This window comes from Eptatretus burgeri, chromosome 8 (assembly GCF_056783735.1).
Source record: "Eptatretus burgeri isolate ZD-2024b chromosome 8, Ebu_testis_v1, whole genome shotgun sequence".
NCBI classification, from domain to species: Eukaryota; Metazoa; Chordata; class Myxini; order Myxiniformes; family Myxinidae; genus Eptatretus; species Eptatretus burgeri.
Window position 1 is genome coordinate 74,408,057 of NC_140968.1, and position 14,894 is coordinate 74,422,950.

Sequence of the window (14,894 nt, forward strand, 5' to 3'; positions counted from 1 at the left end):
CCTCCTTCAAATTCCCTGCTTTCCTTCCCGAAAGTTCCCTGCCGTGTTAAGGACCCGAAAGCCCATGTTGTGTAAGGACCTGAAAGTCCCTGAAGTATGCATCTTGTTTACCCCGTGTTCCCCGCCCCATCCCTCTCCCACCCTCTTGTCTCCTGCCCCCACCCCCTTCCGTTGTTGTGCGTTGTGTGTTCGCTCTCATATGAGCCTTTAATAATGTATACAAAAAAATAAATCGTTTTCCTTTTTGTCCTCCACCCATCCGACAAGGTCAGAGACGAGGACATTGAAATGAGCTCCGTCCGACTGACCGACCAATCATCCGTCCACGTACTTTCACGTACACGTTTCAAAAACCATTGAACATTTTACTTTCATCTTGCACAGTTCTATTTGTCATGACATTATCGCAACCTGATTTTTATCACGGATGTGATTGGCTGAATTATGTTGCCATGGCAACCACTTCGGCAATTTGGATTGTGCACGACATTTGTGACGCTCTTCTCGCTTTACTCGTGCAATACGTTTACCCGTCTACCCGCAATTGTGTCCCAACCACCCAAAAGGTGGTGCACCGAGGCTTTCAACTACTTGTTTGTCTAACTTTTGTTCGTAAACATCGTTGTTACTTCTGCCATTTTGATCACTTTCGCACTGATTGCAGCTTTAAACATGAAACTACGTGTTAGTGTTAGTGTCGAAAGGCAGATTAATAATTATTAATTATTAATAATTATTAATTATAATTATTCACACTCTTCCTGCTGCTCTAGCAGATTTAAGAGCAACTTCGGCGCTGCCAATTTGCAGCGTCGTCCGCAAGGGCTGCAATAGGTTGTTTGCCATTGCCTCCCCAGCGCGAGTCTCAATTCGGAAATTGTAATAATTTGTTCACTGTGCTGGAGATAGCTCGCCTCCTCTTTGTCAAAATTAGACACCTCGGGAATTGGGATGTTTAATTATCGTCCACCAGTTAACGCCGTCCAGGCCAATATTGTGGACCGGCGCTATTTGCGATGCAACGTCCCAACTTGCGAAACCCCAACAATCGGACCAGCTTATCGTCAGATCGGGAATTGAACACAGGCAGGACAGAGCTCAGAGACACACGCGCTACGTCTGACGTCATACTGTCAAACCAACCGGAGGGGAACCCACAACTTGTGCACCCGGGATCATGATCGAGGGAGCAAGTGTGATGTCGGTGGTCAGAGGAGGAAAAAAAGGAAAGATCAAACACAGAAGTAGAAGAGGAATTGATAAGGAGGAATTACACGAGTACACAAGGGCTCGAGATGGCTGCGGTCGGTAGGCGGAGAACAGCGATGTTGGGGGAGTGGGAATGGGAATGGGAGTGGCAGTGGGAGAAGGAAGGGAACCAGAGGGTGATTGGATTCCTCATGAACGATTCGCTCACAGTCGTCCACCAAAGAGTTCCTGAGCTTATCTCGTCCTTGTGGAGCTGTCAAGGTTCCCGTGGTTCGTATTTCTACCAAATATGTCCATGTGTATAAGTGAGCGGTCCGCTACATGTACAGTGTGCTGGTCGTGTGGTCTAGTTTATTTCATTTTGAACACCGATACGAGGAGGGCGGGAAGAGTCCATGAAGGGGGATGGATTGTGAGCTTGGAACCGGACATGCTTGATCGAGGGATCGTGGACTGGAGAGGTTTTGATTGAAGGGACGTTTCTTCCTTTGTACCCAGTAGGTTCTCTAATGGACTGATTCGCCTTCATGGTATGGCCTTCAACTCGGGATCGAGCGCACGTGATGACCTTTATTGGGGGGTCTTCATGGGTCAGGGGTTTGGGCTCTGGCCTAGATTTTTATTACATATATATATATATACCTGGTGTCGGCTTAATGGTTAGGGTGATGGGCTTTGCATCCTTGGGTCCTGAGTTCAAATCAGGTGTTGAATTAATACCAGGTGGGGTTAACTCAGCCTGTCATCCTTCTGAGGTCGGCAAAATGAGTGCCAGCATGCTGGTATACTGTGTTGGAGTGGCGACCCATCCAGGACTGTGCCCAATAGCCAAGGAGACTGCTTAAGCAGCACCAACGGTCTGCACAGAGTATGGTCCCAATCTCCTCCATATGTATGTATACATAGGCAATTTAGGGTGGAATGTTATGGGATTTCATTGGATGATAATGTGGGATTTGATTTCATCCGCTTATGTAGTGATACGCTTGGTTAAACTGAAAAATGTTCATTGGTTTTGATGAGGACGTGGGCTGTTACTGAAAATTCTGAAATTTTAAAATGAGCGAGTTGACGCTAACCCGAAGCATGCATTCAGGTTGAGCCGGAAAACCTGTGGGACAGGACCCTGTGGCCACAGCAAATCCGATGGAAAACGCGCCAGAGACCATGGAACGAGCCCCGAGGACGGTCTTGTACCGCTTTGCCCGGACCTTCCTCTTGCTGTTCCCAGTATATCTCTGTGGCTACCTGGGCTTGAGCATGAGCTGGTTGCTTTTGGCTGTGCTTATTTGGCTCTGGTGGAAACGTATACGGCAGAATAAACAGGCTCTGCTCCTGAAAGCACAACAACTGTCGGACTTTGAAGAATCGTCCATTCGTTCGGGCATCAAGGAGGCGGACCTTCCTGCTTGGGTAAGCTTGGTGTTTGAGTGCACATTTTGTCGGAGAGTGTGACTGTGTTTTACATTGGAAAACAGCATGAGAAAGCTATTCGACTCAGGTTGTGAAATGTAGCTTTTCTGTGTGAGCAAGGTGCAATCGCAAAGAAAATGTTGTTTTGGAGTGTCCAGTATGTCGGTCGTTAATGTTCGCACTGTTGAGTTAAAAAATGCTGGGAAGCTTGTAATCTGAACAGGAAGTGCTGAGAAGTTTGACAAGTACATTAGCCACGCGTGGGGATTTGCGATGGCGTGCCATCAACTTCGCTCTCGTTTGAAATTGGTTCCACAAATAGTTTGAATTTGAGGCCAAAAATGATACTGTCCTTGCACCTTCATGCCATGGATTGATCATAACTCCCAAGTTTGGTGAAGTTCTGCACAAACATTTCAGACGAGATAGCATGACAGACAGACAGACAGACAGACAGACAGACAGACAGACAGACAGACGGAGCCTATTACAATCCATCCATCCATTGGGACCATACTCTGCGCGGAGCGTTGGGGGTGCCTAAGCAGTCTCCTTGGCTATTGGGCACAATCCTGGACGGGTCACCACTCCGACGCAGATTACAATGTCCCCCATTTTTTTTTTTCAAGAAGCAAGGGGATAATAACTGATAACGAAATTACGTGTTTTTGAATCTTTCATCGCTCTAGATCAGGACTGTCCAAGACACTCGCCACTCGCCGCATGTGGCGAATTGATGTTCTTCAAAAGTTTTATTTTTTTTTTAATATTTTTTTTTTGCAAACGATTGCGTTGGTGCATTATTTGTCAGATGGCACCGGCAGGTTGCCGATACAGTACACCCAATATTATTTCAAGCCACCTAAATTGGCCGAGGTTAAACTGCTATTTTTAATATCACTCAATTTAAAAAAAAAATGACTTCTATTGTACTGCCAGCACCACCTGCAGATATCTGTGATCTATCTGACCATCACCCAGTTTCTATATTAAAATCTATAACAAACTTCGATGCTGCACTCGTAGCATCAGAATTTGAAAGGGTTTATTTCATCATCTCAGCTGATGACTTTGGTTAGCTGCAAATCAGTGTGGGTTCTGGCTCAGAAACCCCCCCCCCCCAAAAAACAAAGTGTTTTCAGATGGAGAATTGGTGAAACGAATTATCTGTACAATTATGGAAACTTTACTCGAAAATCATGAACCAAAGACAAAACGACGACATCATGCAGACGGTTCAGAATCCGCAGCTGAATCACCAGGCAATTGCAAGATTTATCGCAGGATCTTGACTCCCAAACGTGTGCTCATTTGAAGACCTGTATGCTCGTTTTTCATTGGATTTGGGCGAGTCATGTGACATCTGAGACACTGCACAGCTAGATTTCTGGATTCGTTTTGTGTCAAAAGACATGGCGATTCACAAAGAAATTCTAGCAATTTGTGGGCTGAAAGACCGCACTCGTGGCATCGATTTGTTAGCATCTGACTGTGATTGGACCCAATGGCGATGATTTGCCATCATATCACTGCATGTAGCACCAAGAATGTCTTTGTGCTCAAAGAGCCAGGGAAGATACGCTGGAAGGTTTGATGGACATGGTTGTAAAAATCGTCAACTTTAGTGCTCTGGACCATCGACATTTTGTGGAAATGTTGAAAGAAGCCGAGTCAGATTTCACCCAAATCATCTACTTTCCGAATGTGCTGTGGCTGAGTCGTGGAAAGGTCTTGCAACGACTTGCTGCCTAGCTCACTCCAATCCGAGACTTTGAGGCTGAGAAAGCAACGACGGCAACTTACTCTGTGATTGGGGATGAAGCGAGGCAATGTGACTTGCATTTTCTGAACAACATCAGCACCAACTTGAATGAACTGAACTTGAAACTTCAGGGAAAGGGCAAGCTGATTTGTGATTTGGCACAGTGTGTGCGAGAATTTCAGTCAAGACAGGAACTTTTTGTGGCACACGTGAAGTCAGGATTCCACACACTTTCTAAATCTGCAGCAGTATGCGGATTATACTGATTTTAACCGCCAGCACCAGATGAAGTGCTTGGAGAGTCTGATTCGGAAAATATGAAAAACACTTCCGATTTAGAAAGTTTTGGGCTTGCCTTTCAGTTTATACAAGATCTCGTTCATTTTCACCTTCGCATTCTGCGAAAGGTTATGTTTTGGTCGGCGTGTATTTATTTATTTATTTATTTATTTATTTGTTTGTAATCTTGTGATTCGTATAACTCAAAAAGTATTAAACCGAATTGCATGAAATTTGTTGGGATGATTGGTTATTAGCCAGGAAGCATTCGATTAGATTTTGGGATCGTTCGGGTCAAAGGTCAAGGTCAAGGTCACGAAAAGGTCAAAATCGTCTTTTTACGATAACACGGTCAATTTTGATTCAATTTGCATGCAACTAACGCCAAAATGTTCAGAATTCAACGCCTCATCTTGTGATATGCAATATGACATAATGACGCCCATACTCTTGTTACCGGTTAGGGGTCAAAGGTCAGGGGGGTCACGACCTTGAAAAATATGCAGTTTTTGTCATAACGCGGTCAATTCTTGTCCGCTTTACATGAACCCAGCACCAAAATGTTCAGAATTTAATGCCCAATCTTGTGACACAATGATGTAATAACACATGTCACCGGTTGGGGTAAAATGTCGGGGTGGGGGTGTCACGCCCTTGAAAAATATGTGGTTTTCAGCATAACTCAGTCAATCCTTATTCGATTTGCATGAAACCAGCATCAAACGAGATTACCTTCTCTTGTTGAAACGTTGTATTCACCGAGCTTGCGAGTGAACACTCGCCAAAACGACGTGAGTTGATTGTTGTTTAGTCCGTAGCCCCCGAAAGTCGGGGGGGGGGTCATGACATTATAGATATGTGGTTTGTGTCATAAGACCATTCATATGAAACCAGTTCCCCACACTCATACCAAGAACAAAAAAAGTAGTGGCGGCGAAGGTATGCGCTCTATGAGTGCCCGTTCTAGTTTTTACTGTAATTCTCAAGATCTTGTATATGTTTTGTATCATGCAGCGAATATGGTGACCTGATCGCCACAAATGTGGCAAGCATCAATTTCCTATTGGACACCGAGGCTTGAGATAAACGTTGCGATATGTTGTCTTGCTAAGCTTTGCACATGTAATCACTTTTATTCTGGAATGGCATGGTAATTTTCTGCCATTATTTGTATCTTGGCAGATATATATATATATATATATATATATATATATATATATATATATATATATATATATATACATACTGTATATACTGGTGATGTGTGCTTACATATTGTGTAAGCATACGAACCGTGTTTCCCCATTGTCTCGGGTTGCCCAGCTGCATTTGATTTTTCATTGATTTATTTTAATTTATTTTTTTTTCATTTATTTATATTTTCATTTATTGATGATTTCTAATGGTTCTGTGATTTTTTTTTTCCTGGTGTATCGACTTCGATATCCGTCGGCACACAAAATTACCGTGCTTCCCCATTGTCTCAGGTCACTCACCTGCATTTGATTTTTCATTTATTTTCATTTATTTATTTTCATTTATTTATATTTTCATTTATGCATGTTGTCTGACAATGCTGTGATTTCCCCCCCCCCCCCTCCATTGTACCGGCTTCAATGTCCATCAGCACACAAAATTTCAGCTTTCTACGGCACTGATCTTTAATATCAGTCAGTCGTCAGAAAGAGTTTTATGTATTTTACATGTCATAATTTTCTGGTCTTGAGTGCTTTTAACAGGACTAATGTAAGAGGAAAGCCATCTGTGTTACTACAGTCTTAAACATTCTCAAGGATAAACAACTCGACTAACCAGGGTTGAACCTGTATTTTTCCTTTGTATACTTCAGATAAAGCTCATAAACGGAGGATTGTGTGTTACATCTACGAGAACGATTTATCAAATTGTCGGTTGTACTGATAAAGAAGGGCAGAGAGTGAGTTATGCCCATTGAGAATGGAATTGAAGGACTTATGTCAGCAAGTGTTTGGTTGTGGCTGAATTCAGGTTTCTTGGCCTGGTGATGAATGTTTCCCCCCTTAACCCCCCCCCCCACCCTCTCCCATTTCATTTCTTCATTTTAAAATTAATCTATACACACAAATCTTGCTGTAACAGTTGTGAACATCCTCAATGCTGACCTTTTCCTTTTCTTTTTCTTTTTTCTTTTTTTTGTTAATGACAACTTGCATTTTTAATGGAGAATGATTTTGAGTATGCATCACCCTGCCTGACTTTTAGTTTATTTTCTGCCTAATGTAGATCGTTCTGTTGTATGAAGTGAACCTTAAGAGCAGTACTAACATGACTTCCTTGCTCAGGTGCACTTTCCAGATGTGGAGCGGGCAGAATGGCTCAACAAGGTATATCCGACACTCTTTGATTCAATTGTATCTCTAATACCCTTCACTCTGGTTTGCTGATATGATGAAGAAAATCCATAAGGCTGTAGTAATGTCTTTTTTGCTTCAGCAGCAGCCTGCAATGTCCACGATCAAGTTTTGATTGTAAATTACTTCCTCTAAATCAGTAGCTATGTATTGCCTTGGCCTGGGCTGTTACACTACATTATAACAATGGCTGTTGTGTGTGGATGATGAGTGTGATGCTAAATCTGCTCACGGTACTAGATCGGAAATTGTCCTCCTAATCTCCTTTCCCCCTCCCCTCACTCAAACCCCAATTCAAGTGGTGATGTGAGTCATAGAAACCATATTGTAAACTATATTCCTTTTTTTTCAGGAACATTGTCTGGAGTTTATATATATATATATATATTTTTTGTCTGTAAATCTGGACATAGACTGGGTGATTTGTCCATGTGAATCACCTTGTAATGTCACAGCATCTACAGAGAGACATGACAGAAATAAATAAGCACCATGATTTTAAAATAATTTCATTATTGAACATTTTTTAAGTATATTTTATCCATTTTAATACATACACAAGTATTTGGTAGACTTGCCATTTGTAGATTTCAATACTTTTACTCTTTCAGGCAAAGAACCAATGAGTTCTGTAATTTTCTCTTGTGGGGTTTCTGCCCGTGATGTTGGTTTCCTGGACTTTTTCTGCACAGCTCGATCCAATATGGCCCAGAGGTGTTCAATGGGATTCATGTCAGGAGACTGACTTGGCCATAAAAGTCAGTTGATCCCATTTCTGTCCTGCCATTCTTTGATCCTTTGTGCAGTGTGGCATGGAGCTCCATCTTCCATGAACAGAGTGTGGTTTTTGATGATCTGACCAGTGGAGAAGACAGGGAGACGTCCATCCTCAAGGATAAAAATGTATATCGTAGAGTTGATGTTGCCAACACAATCCACAAGCTCTGACCGACCAGCGCTCCAGATTACACCCAACACCATCACTGAAAAACCACCGTGTTTGACAGTTGGCTGCAATCGGTTCAAAGAGAATTATTGACTGAGAAGTCTCCAGACCCATACGCGTCCACTGCCAGAAAATTGAGCAAATTGGGACTCATCTGAAAAAATGACAGTTTGCCAAAACTCCAAGGGTCTCGTGGCCATCTCGTCAGCCCACTTTTCTCCTTTGACTGTTGGCTGGTCCAAGAGGAGGTTTTCTCCTCGCTGCTCTCCCATGGTAGCCCAGTTGATGAACGTACCACACAACAGTTCTTAAGCTAACTTGGACCTCCTCTGTAATATCTACTGCCTTGCAACGGGGAGTTTTCTCAGTAGACCAATTTGACAGCTCGAAGACACCTTTCGGAGGGCCCAGGTCGATCAGAACGGGAAGCTCTGGATTCCTTGCCTTCGCTGGTGAATTGCGCAATCACCCGATTGACCGTAGAAAGCAGAATGCCAAGGTTCTGAACTGCTGGCTGACTTCACCTTCCCAATGGCCAACAATTCGTCCTCTTTGAAAATCAGAAAGTTTGTGTGCTCCCTGGGTTCAAGGCATAGTTAATTGTCATACAAGACCCAGGAACTCGTTTCTGCAAATAAATAATTGAATATTAGAACAAATCACTGAGTAAAACTGTTATACGGATGAAATGAAGAAATTGAAGGTGTCTATTTACTTCTGTCATGTCTCTGTATGTCCACGAGTCATCTCTGGTTCATCACACGCATGTCATGTTGATGAGGTTACCTGCAAATAACTTATTTCACCCAAATATTACAGCATAATCTATACTGAATAGAATGTGCTTTACTCACTGAGCTAATATCCCATAATTTACGAAATGCATTGATATCGCATATATGTCTCTCAATATTCGCATGGGAAATCCCCTTGAGTCTCGGTTGGTCAAACAGTTTTTTTTAACTATCTGCTTCAAACTATCTGATATGATGCTATCTGATGATGATGCTATCTGATAGTTCAAACTATCTGCTTCAACGCCATCAGAAAAGAAGCAAATATGGTGTAACTTCAACCTTCGATTTTAAACACTGGAATTTAAATCTCATAAAACGATGTTGCTGCATTTGAAATTCACTTGGCAAATGCCCCCAGGGATATACACAAGTGCACGTTCCTTTTGCTGGTGAACATCACATAAATGTTTATTTTGCTGTGAATAGCTTGGGGTTCATAGGAATTACTCACTTTTGTGCTTGGCCCGCTTAATTTGTTGTGCAGGATGATGGTTCTTGCTGTGTATAACCTCATCAGCTCACCAATTATGACATGTTGGTGGTCAAATTGCCAAACCTTAAATTTCTGATCAGGGATGCCGGAGTGGTAAGCCGAGGAGGCAGAATTTTTGGGCAAAATAAATAAATAAATAATAATAATAATAATAATAATAATAATAATATTATTAATACAAACATATCCTTCCATTTATTTATTTAAGGTGGAAGATAAATATCTGGAGAAAAGGAGCAAGTTACAAATTGAGGAAGAAATCGAGGCCTCAAATCGAACTAAAACGCAGCATACAAATTAAACATCGGTCATGACGATCGAGATCAAAGCGGAAGTGCTCCAATCAGTTTCACACCAAAAGGTCCCAAGAAGTGAACATGCCCACGTGCGATGATTAATTATCTATCTATAATTCCAGCAATCTCTGTGTGTGTGTGTGTGTGTCTATCTGTCTGTTTGTCTGTTTGTCTGTGACTGCCGTTTCTCGACGACCGCCGGTCCGATCTGATTGAAACTTGCCAGGAATATTGCCGGGGCCCCGCAGATGTGCCTTTTCGAGGTTTGATGTCAATCGGACGAGGGGTTCCCAAGTTAAGGTCATTTATCTGTCAACCAATGACAAGACACGGTGCTATGACATCACGAATGACGTCACAATTAATGTTTATTTATTTATTTATTATTGGTTTTTTTGCACAATTGACGGTCTGATCTCATTGAAACTTGCCAGGAATATTGCTGGGGCCCCGCTGATGTGCCTTTTCAAGGTTTGATATTAATCGGATAAGCGGTTCCCAAATTACGGCCATTTATCTGTCGACCAATGACAAGACACGGTGCTATGACATCACGAATGACGTCACAATAAATGTTAATTTATTTACTTAATTTTTATTATTATTTTTTTGCACGATTGACGGTCCGATCTGATTGAAACTTGCCAGGAATATTGCTGGGGACCAGCGGATGTGCCTTTTTGAGGTTTGATATTAATCGGACGAGCGGTTCCCAAGTTACGGCCATTTATCTGTCGACCAATATCTGTGAGAGAGGGGGACGGGAGAGGGGTTGAGAGTGGGGGCAAGAGAGAGGGGTGAGAGAGGAGGGGGGAGAGAGGAAGGGCAAGACTAGGGGGAGAGAGGGGGGAAGAGAGGGGGAGAGAGGGGCAAGAGAGGGGGAGAGAGAGGGGGCGAGAGAGGGGAGGCGAGAGAGGGAGAAGAGAGAGGGGGGCGAGAGAGGGGGGCGAGAGAGGGGGGCGAGAGAGGGGGGCGAGAGGGGGGATGAGAGTGGGGGCGAGAGGCATAGGCATTGTAGGCATACAATACTCACACATAAAGGAGGGCGAGAGAGAATGCACATACTGGCACTCACCTACGGGCCCACACTCGTTTTAATTAATGGCGATACTGAGAATTATCAATTTCATATGAACTAGCGAGGTCGTCATGCCACACATGGGTGGAAGCCCAATGTCTCAAAAAAATAAAGTTTTGAGAACTTTATGAAAACTCCTGTGCACTTTAGAACATGTGCAGGGACCCCAAAAGCTGCACATTAAATTTGTTGAGGCTGGCCCCAAAACTGTGGGAGTAGTTATGTAAAGTCAATGTACCTTTAATGATGATGATGATGATGATGCTGAGGCTGATATCAATGACGATGGCTGGGGAAGAGGGATTAGCTCTTCTGTGCAATGACGAAGGAAATGGGTTCTTACTGAGAAATAGCAAAAAGTCTCAAGCGAACATGGTGTGATAGATATTGACGGAAAAGTCTACACATGAATACAGACAATGTGGAAACGACAAATGCCAAACCCCCTCATGTGTCCACATGCGGACAATTTAATTAACTGAGAAACTTCTTGATACATTGGATTCCTCGTCTTCTTTTTTTTTTGCATCTTTGGGAGAAAGATCAGCCTCGTACAGGTGGAAACTCAAAATCATAATTGTATTGAGAAGTGTATGAAACCTACTCACCTGAGGACACCCGCTGGGACCCCAAAAGGTTCCACAGAAGATTTGGCGAGGCGAACTCCAAAACTGAGGGAGTAATTCGGAAACAGACAGACAGATCTGCTTTATCTATCAATAATTCCAGCAATCTGTGTGTGTGTGTGTGTGTGCGTGCGTGCGTGCGTGCGTGCGTGCGTGCGTGCGTGCGTGCGTGCGTGCGTGCGTGTGTGTGTGTGTGTGTGCGTGCGTGCGTGCGTGCGTGCGTGCGTGCGTGCGTGCGTGCGTGCGTGCGTGCGTGTGTGTGTGTGTGTGTGTGTGCATGTGTCTGCAACTGCTGTTTATCGACAACCACTGGTCCGATCTAATTGAAACTTGCCAGGTATATTGCTGGGGACCTGAGTATGAGCCTTTTCAAGGTTTGATATTAATCGGACAAGTGCTTCCCAAGTTATGGCCATTTATTTACCAACCAATGACAGGACATGTTGCTGCGTAGGCGTGGCCGATGCGCCATTTAGTTACCAATCACAGGACACGTTGCTGCGTAGGTCGGTGCGTGGCCGGCCGACGATGACGTCACGTGCCAAGCCGTTTACGATCGGGATCGGTGCCTCAGTTACCGTGGCGTAGGAGTGGCAATAGTCAATGGCAGCGAATGTCACGGCAAGCAAAGACAGGGAGGTAAACTTGATTTTAATTTGGATTTTAATTAACTCTGTGTGTGTAAGTATCACAGCAGTTGTTACCTCAATGAAAGCGATAATTCGTGGAATGATGTGAACATTCCGTACGGGCACGCACCACTTCCGGATAGTGATGACTTAGTGTATTCTAATAATTTCTCGATTTCTTATGCGCATTTATAGATAAACACCATGCCCCAATCCAGTCATCGTTTACGAGAGTGAAGGAACGGCCTGTGTGGTTGTTGGTTGTGGCTCGCGGTTTGAAAGGTTTTTTTTTTTTGCACGTACGGCCACGCACCTACGGATTGTACGTAAAGGTACCCGGCATTACCGGACAATGCCGGTTCCCTCCTCCCACCCTTCGCCTCCCTCCTAACACCCCTCTCCTTGCCTCCTCCCACCCAACCCCCCCTTCTCCTCTCACACCATGCCCCTCCATCCAGACTCTCACCCATCCCCCTTCCTCCAGACTCACGCACCATCCCTTCCCCTCCCTTTCCACACCCCATGCCCCCTAACTCCTTCCTCCCATCTCCTCCCTTTCCCTCCAACTTCCCACCCCAAGTCCCTTCGGCACTCCAAACGCCACCCTTTTCCCCCCCCTACCTCCCCACTCCTCCCTCCTTCCACCCCTACCCTTTCCTTCCAACCTCTACTCTTCCCCTCCAACCTCTACTCTTCCCCTCCCTCCCTCCACCCACAAAGGTACCTGGTGTTGCCCAGGATCCTACGTACATCTATTGGACTACCACAATTAAGCACAGATTTAGAGAGAAACATTTTATTTATCAAGCTGCAAAATATTGAACAGAAATATCAACAAAATTGAACATATTATTGTAAAGCTTTTGGGTAAACAATATTGAATGTTTTTCCATGAAGGGCCAGAACATATATATATATATATATATATATATATATATATATATATATATATATATATATATATATATATATATATATATATATATATTTATTGTTTCATGGTCCAACTCTAGAGCAGCCCAAATATTGCTGACCATGTGAAAAAGATATACCAAATCTGTTTTGTTGTCAGACAATCGGAACGCACTCTCGAAACAACTATTTCAGTATACGGATCAAAATCGCTTCTTATTAAATTTTCCCAATTGAGTGGAAATTTTTCAGTGTAAATGAATTAAAATATTATTACAATAAAATACTATACATAAAGGTTGGGTCTTCTGTTTTTGTTTTTGTTTTTTTTTTGCCTGTGCAGCACAAGGCTGTGAGTAGCATCATTGATTGAGGGTGTGGCAGTGCTGCTGATGCAGTGTCCTTGTCGGTTTGAGCAGTAATTTGGCCAGGATGCCGGGGATAGCGCCCATATTCTTCCTGAAAGACACTGCGAAGGTATATTTAATGTCCACCAAATAATTCTGGCAGATGTGACGCCCAGTTTAACATCCACCTGAGGAATGGTACACTCATTGATTAATTGCCCTGCCTATGAAGCACCGGGATGACAGTTTATAGCTGTGTTAAGATTTGAACCCAGGCTAAACAGCTTAGAGCGAGTGTGCATATCTATTGGCCATCCTGCCGTGGAGTGGGGAATCATTGCTTTGTAGCCACTAAAAACATTTTTCAATTCTCACTTTAACTCGTTCGCTTTACTCATTCTAATCCTCTAATTTATTTTTCCCTCCAAACTCCGACAGTTTCCACATGGAGAACTGAGCTGCGGTCGCCACGCTCACTGCTCGCGCCAAACTTTTGCCTGCTTTAAAATTATTTTTGTTGCACTCAAAGTAGTTGCACTCTGGGCATATTCCTGAATCTTTTCTTCACTCGATATAATTGTCAGAACAGGAGAAAAAGTTAAATTTAATGCTTTGGCAATTTCACACGTTCTTGTGGGAATATGGAGACGGTGTAAGCATAGACTTCCTTAAATAAATACACTTATATGTTTAGTTTTAAGACTCGTAATTTATTGAAATTATCAGATTTCACTCCAGCTTTCGACACCTATTTAGTCCACGAGATCCAATCTTCAAATCTTAAATAATATTTTGATTATATACTACAGTCTGTGAGAATAGATCGTATTTCCAAGTGAAGGCATTTTTCGTCGGCCGAATCAAAATGGTGGCAAAGACCCTTGTGAGGTGAAGTTGGGCTGATCAAGGATAGGCCTTTCAGAAAGATAAGCCATTAATTGTCTTCAAAAGGGGTGTTTAAATTTACCCAAATAACCGGTTTTCATTCATTCACTCCCTTGGAGTTCCCTTAGTGTGCATGCAAAGTTTCAGGCTATGAGGTTTCATGGTTTTGGAGTTATGGGGAAGACACACACACACGCACACGCACACGCACACGCACACGCACACGCACACGCACACGCACACGCACACGCACACGCACACACACACACATCTGAAGCAGGAGCATTTACAATCCACGCTATCTTCCTGGCAAAGGTTTGCCTGCATGCATGCGTGCTCCTGCATCCAGCGACCTTTGCATCCCACCAAGCTGTTAGTCTCCGCAAATATCTGATTCGTACATGCTGCAGTCTCCGCAACAGAGGGGGAAGGGTTGGGGACCAAGGGAAGAATTGAGAGAGAGAGGGGTGGAGAGAGAGGCAGGGAAGAGGAAAAGGGGGAGAGGGGAGGGATTGGAAAGAGGGAGAGGGTTGGGAGAGAGGGGGAAGGGGTTGGGAGGGAGAGCAGTGAGGGAGAGAGAGGGGTGAGGGATTCCAGCAGATGTGATGCCCAGTTTATCATCCATCCGAGAGACAACACACACATTGATGAATCACTCTGCCTATGAAACACCGGCACGACAGTTTATCGTTGGGTCGGGATTTGAATCCAGGCTACACAAAGTGAGTATGCATTCCTCTCGGCTTTCCTGCCATGATGTGGCAATTCCTTACTTCATAAGTGAAAATATTTTTTCTTATTGTGATCAAATAATTTATTTTGCCTTGCTACC

At 43.5% G+C, this 14,894-nt stretch overlaps 1 protein-coding gene across 6 annotated transcripts in view; it reads left to right on the plus strand.

Moving 5' to 3' along the window:
* Positions 1-1,322: 1,322 nt before the first annotated feature.
* The window catches only part of ESYT2 (extended synaptotagmin 2), a 100,869-nt gene continuing 87,297 nt past the window's right edge, over positions 1,323-14,894 (plus strand). For 3 of the 6 annotated variants that reach the window (XM_085892614.1, XM_085892618.1, XM_085892619.1), the window contains exons 1-3: positions 1,323-1,479; positions 2,306-2,622; positions 6,985-7,026. In XM_085892614.1, the coding sequence (XP_085748740.1) occupies positions 2,356-2,622; positions 6,985-7,026 (309 nt within the window). In that variant the 5' untranslated portion in view covers positions 1,323-1,479; positions 2,306-2,355. Of the gene's footprint in view, positions 1,480-1,506; positions 1,740-1,846; positions 2,102-2,305; positions 2,623-6,984; positions 7,027-11,877; positions 11,929-14,894 lie in introns of those variants that run through there. The other 3 variants (XM_085892617.1, XM_085892616.1, XM_085892620.1) reach the window with 3 other exon arrangements.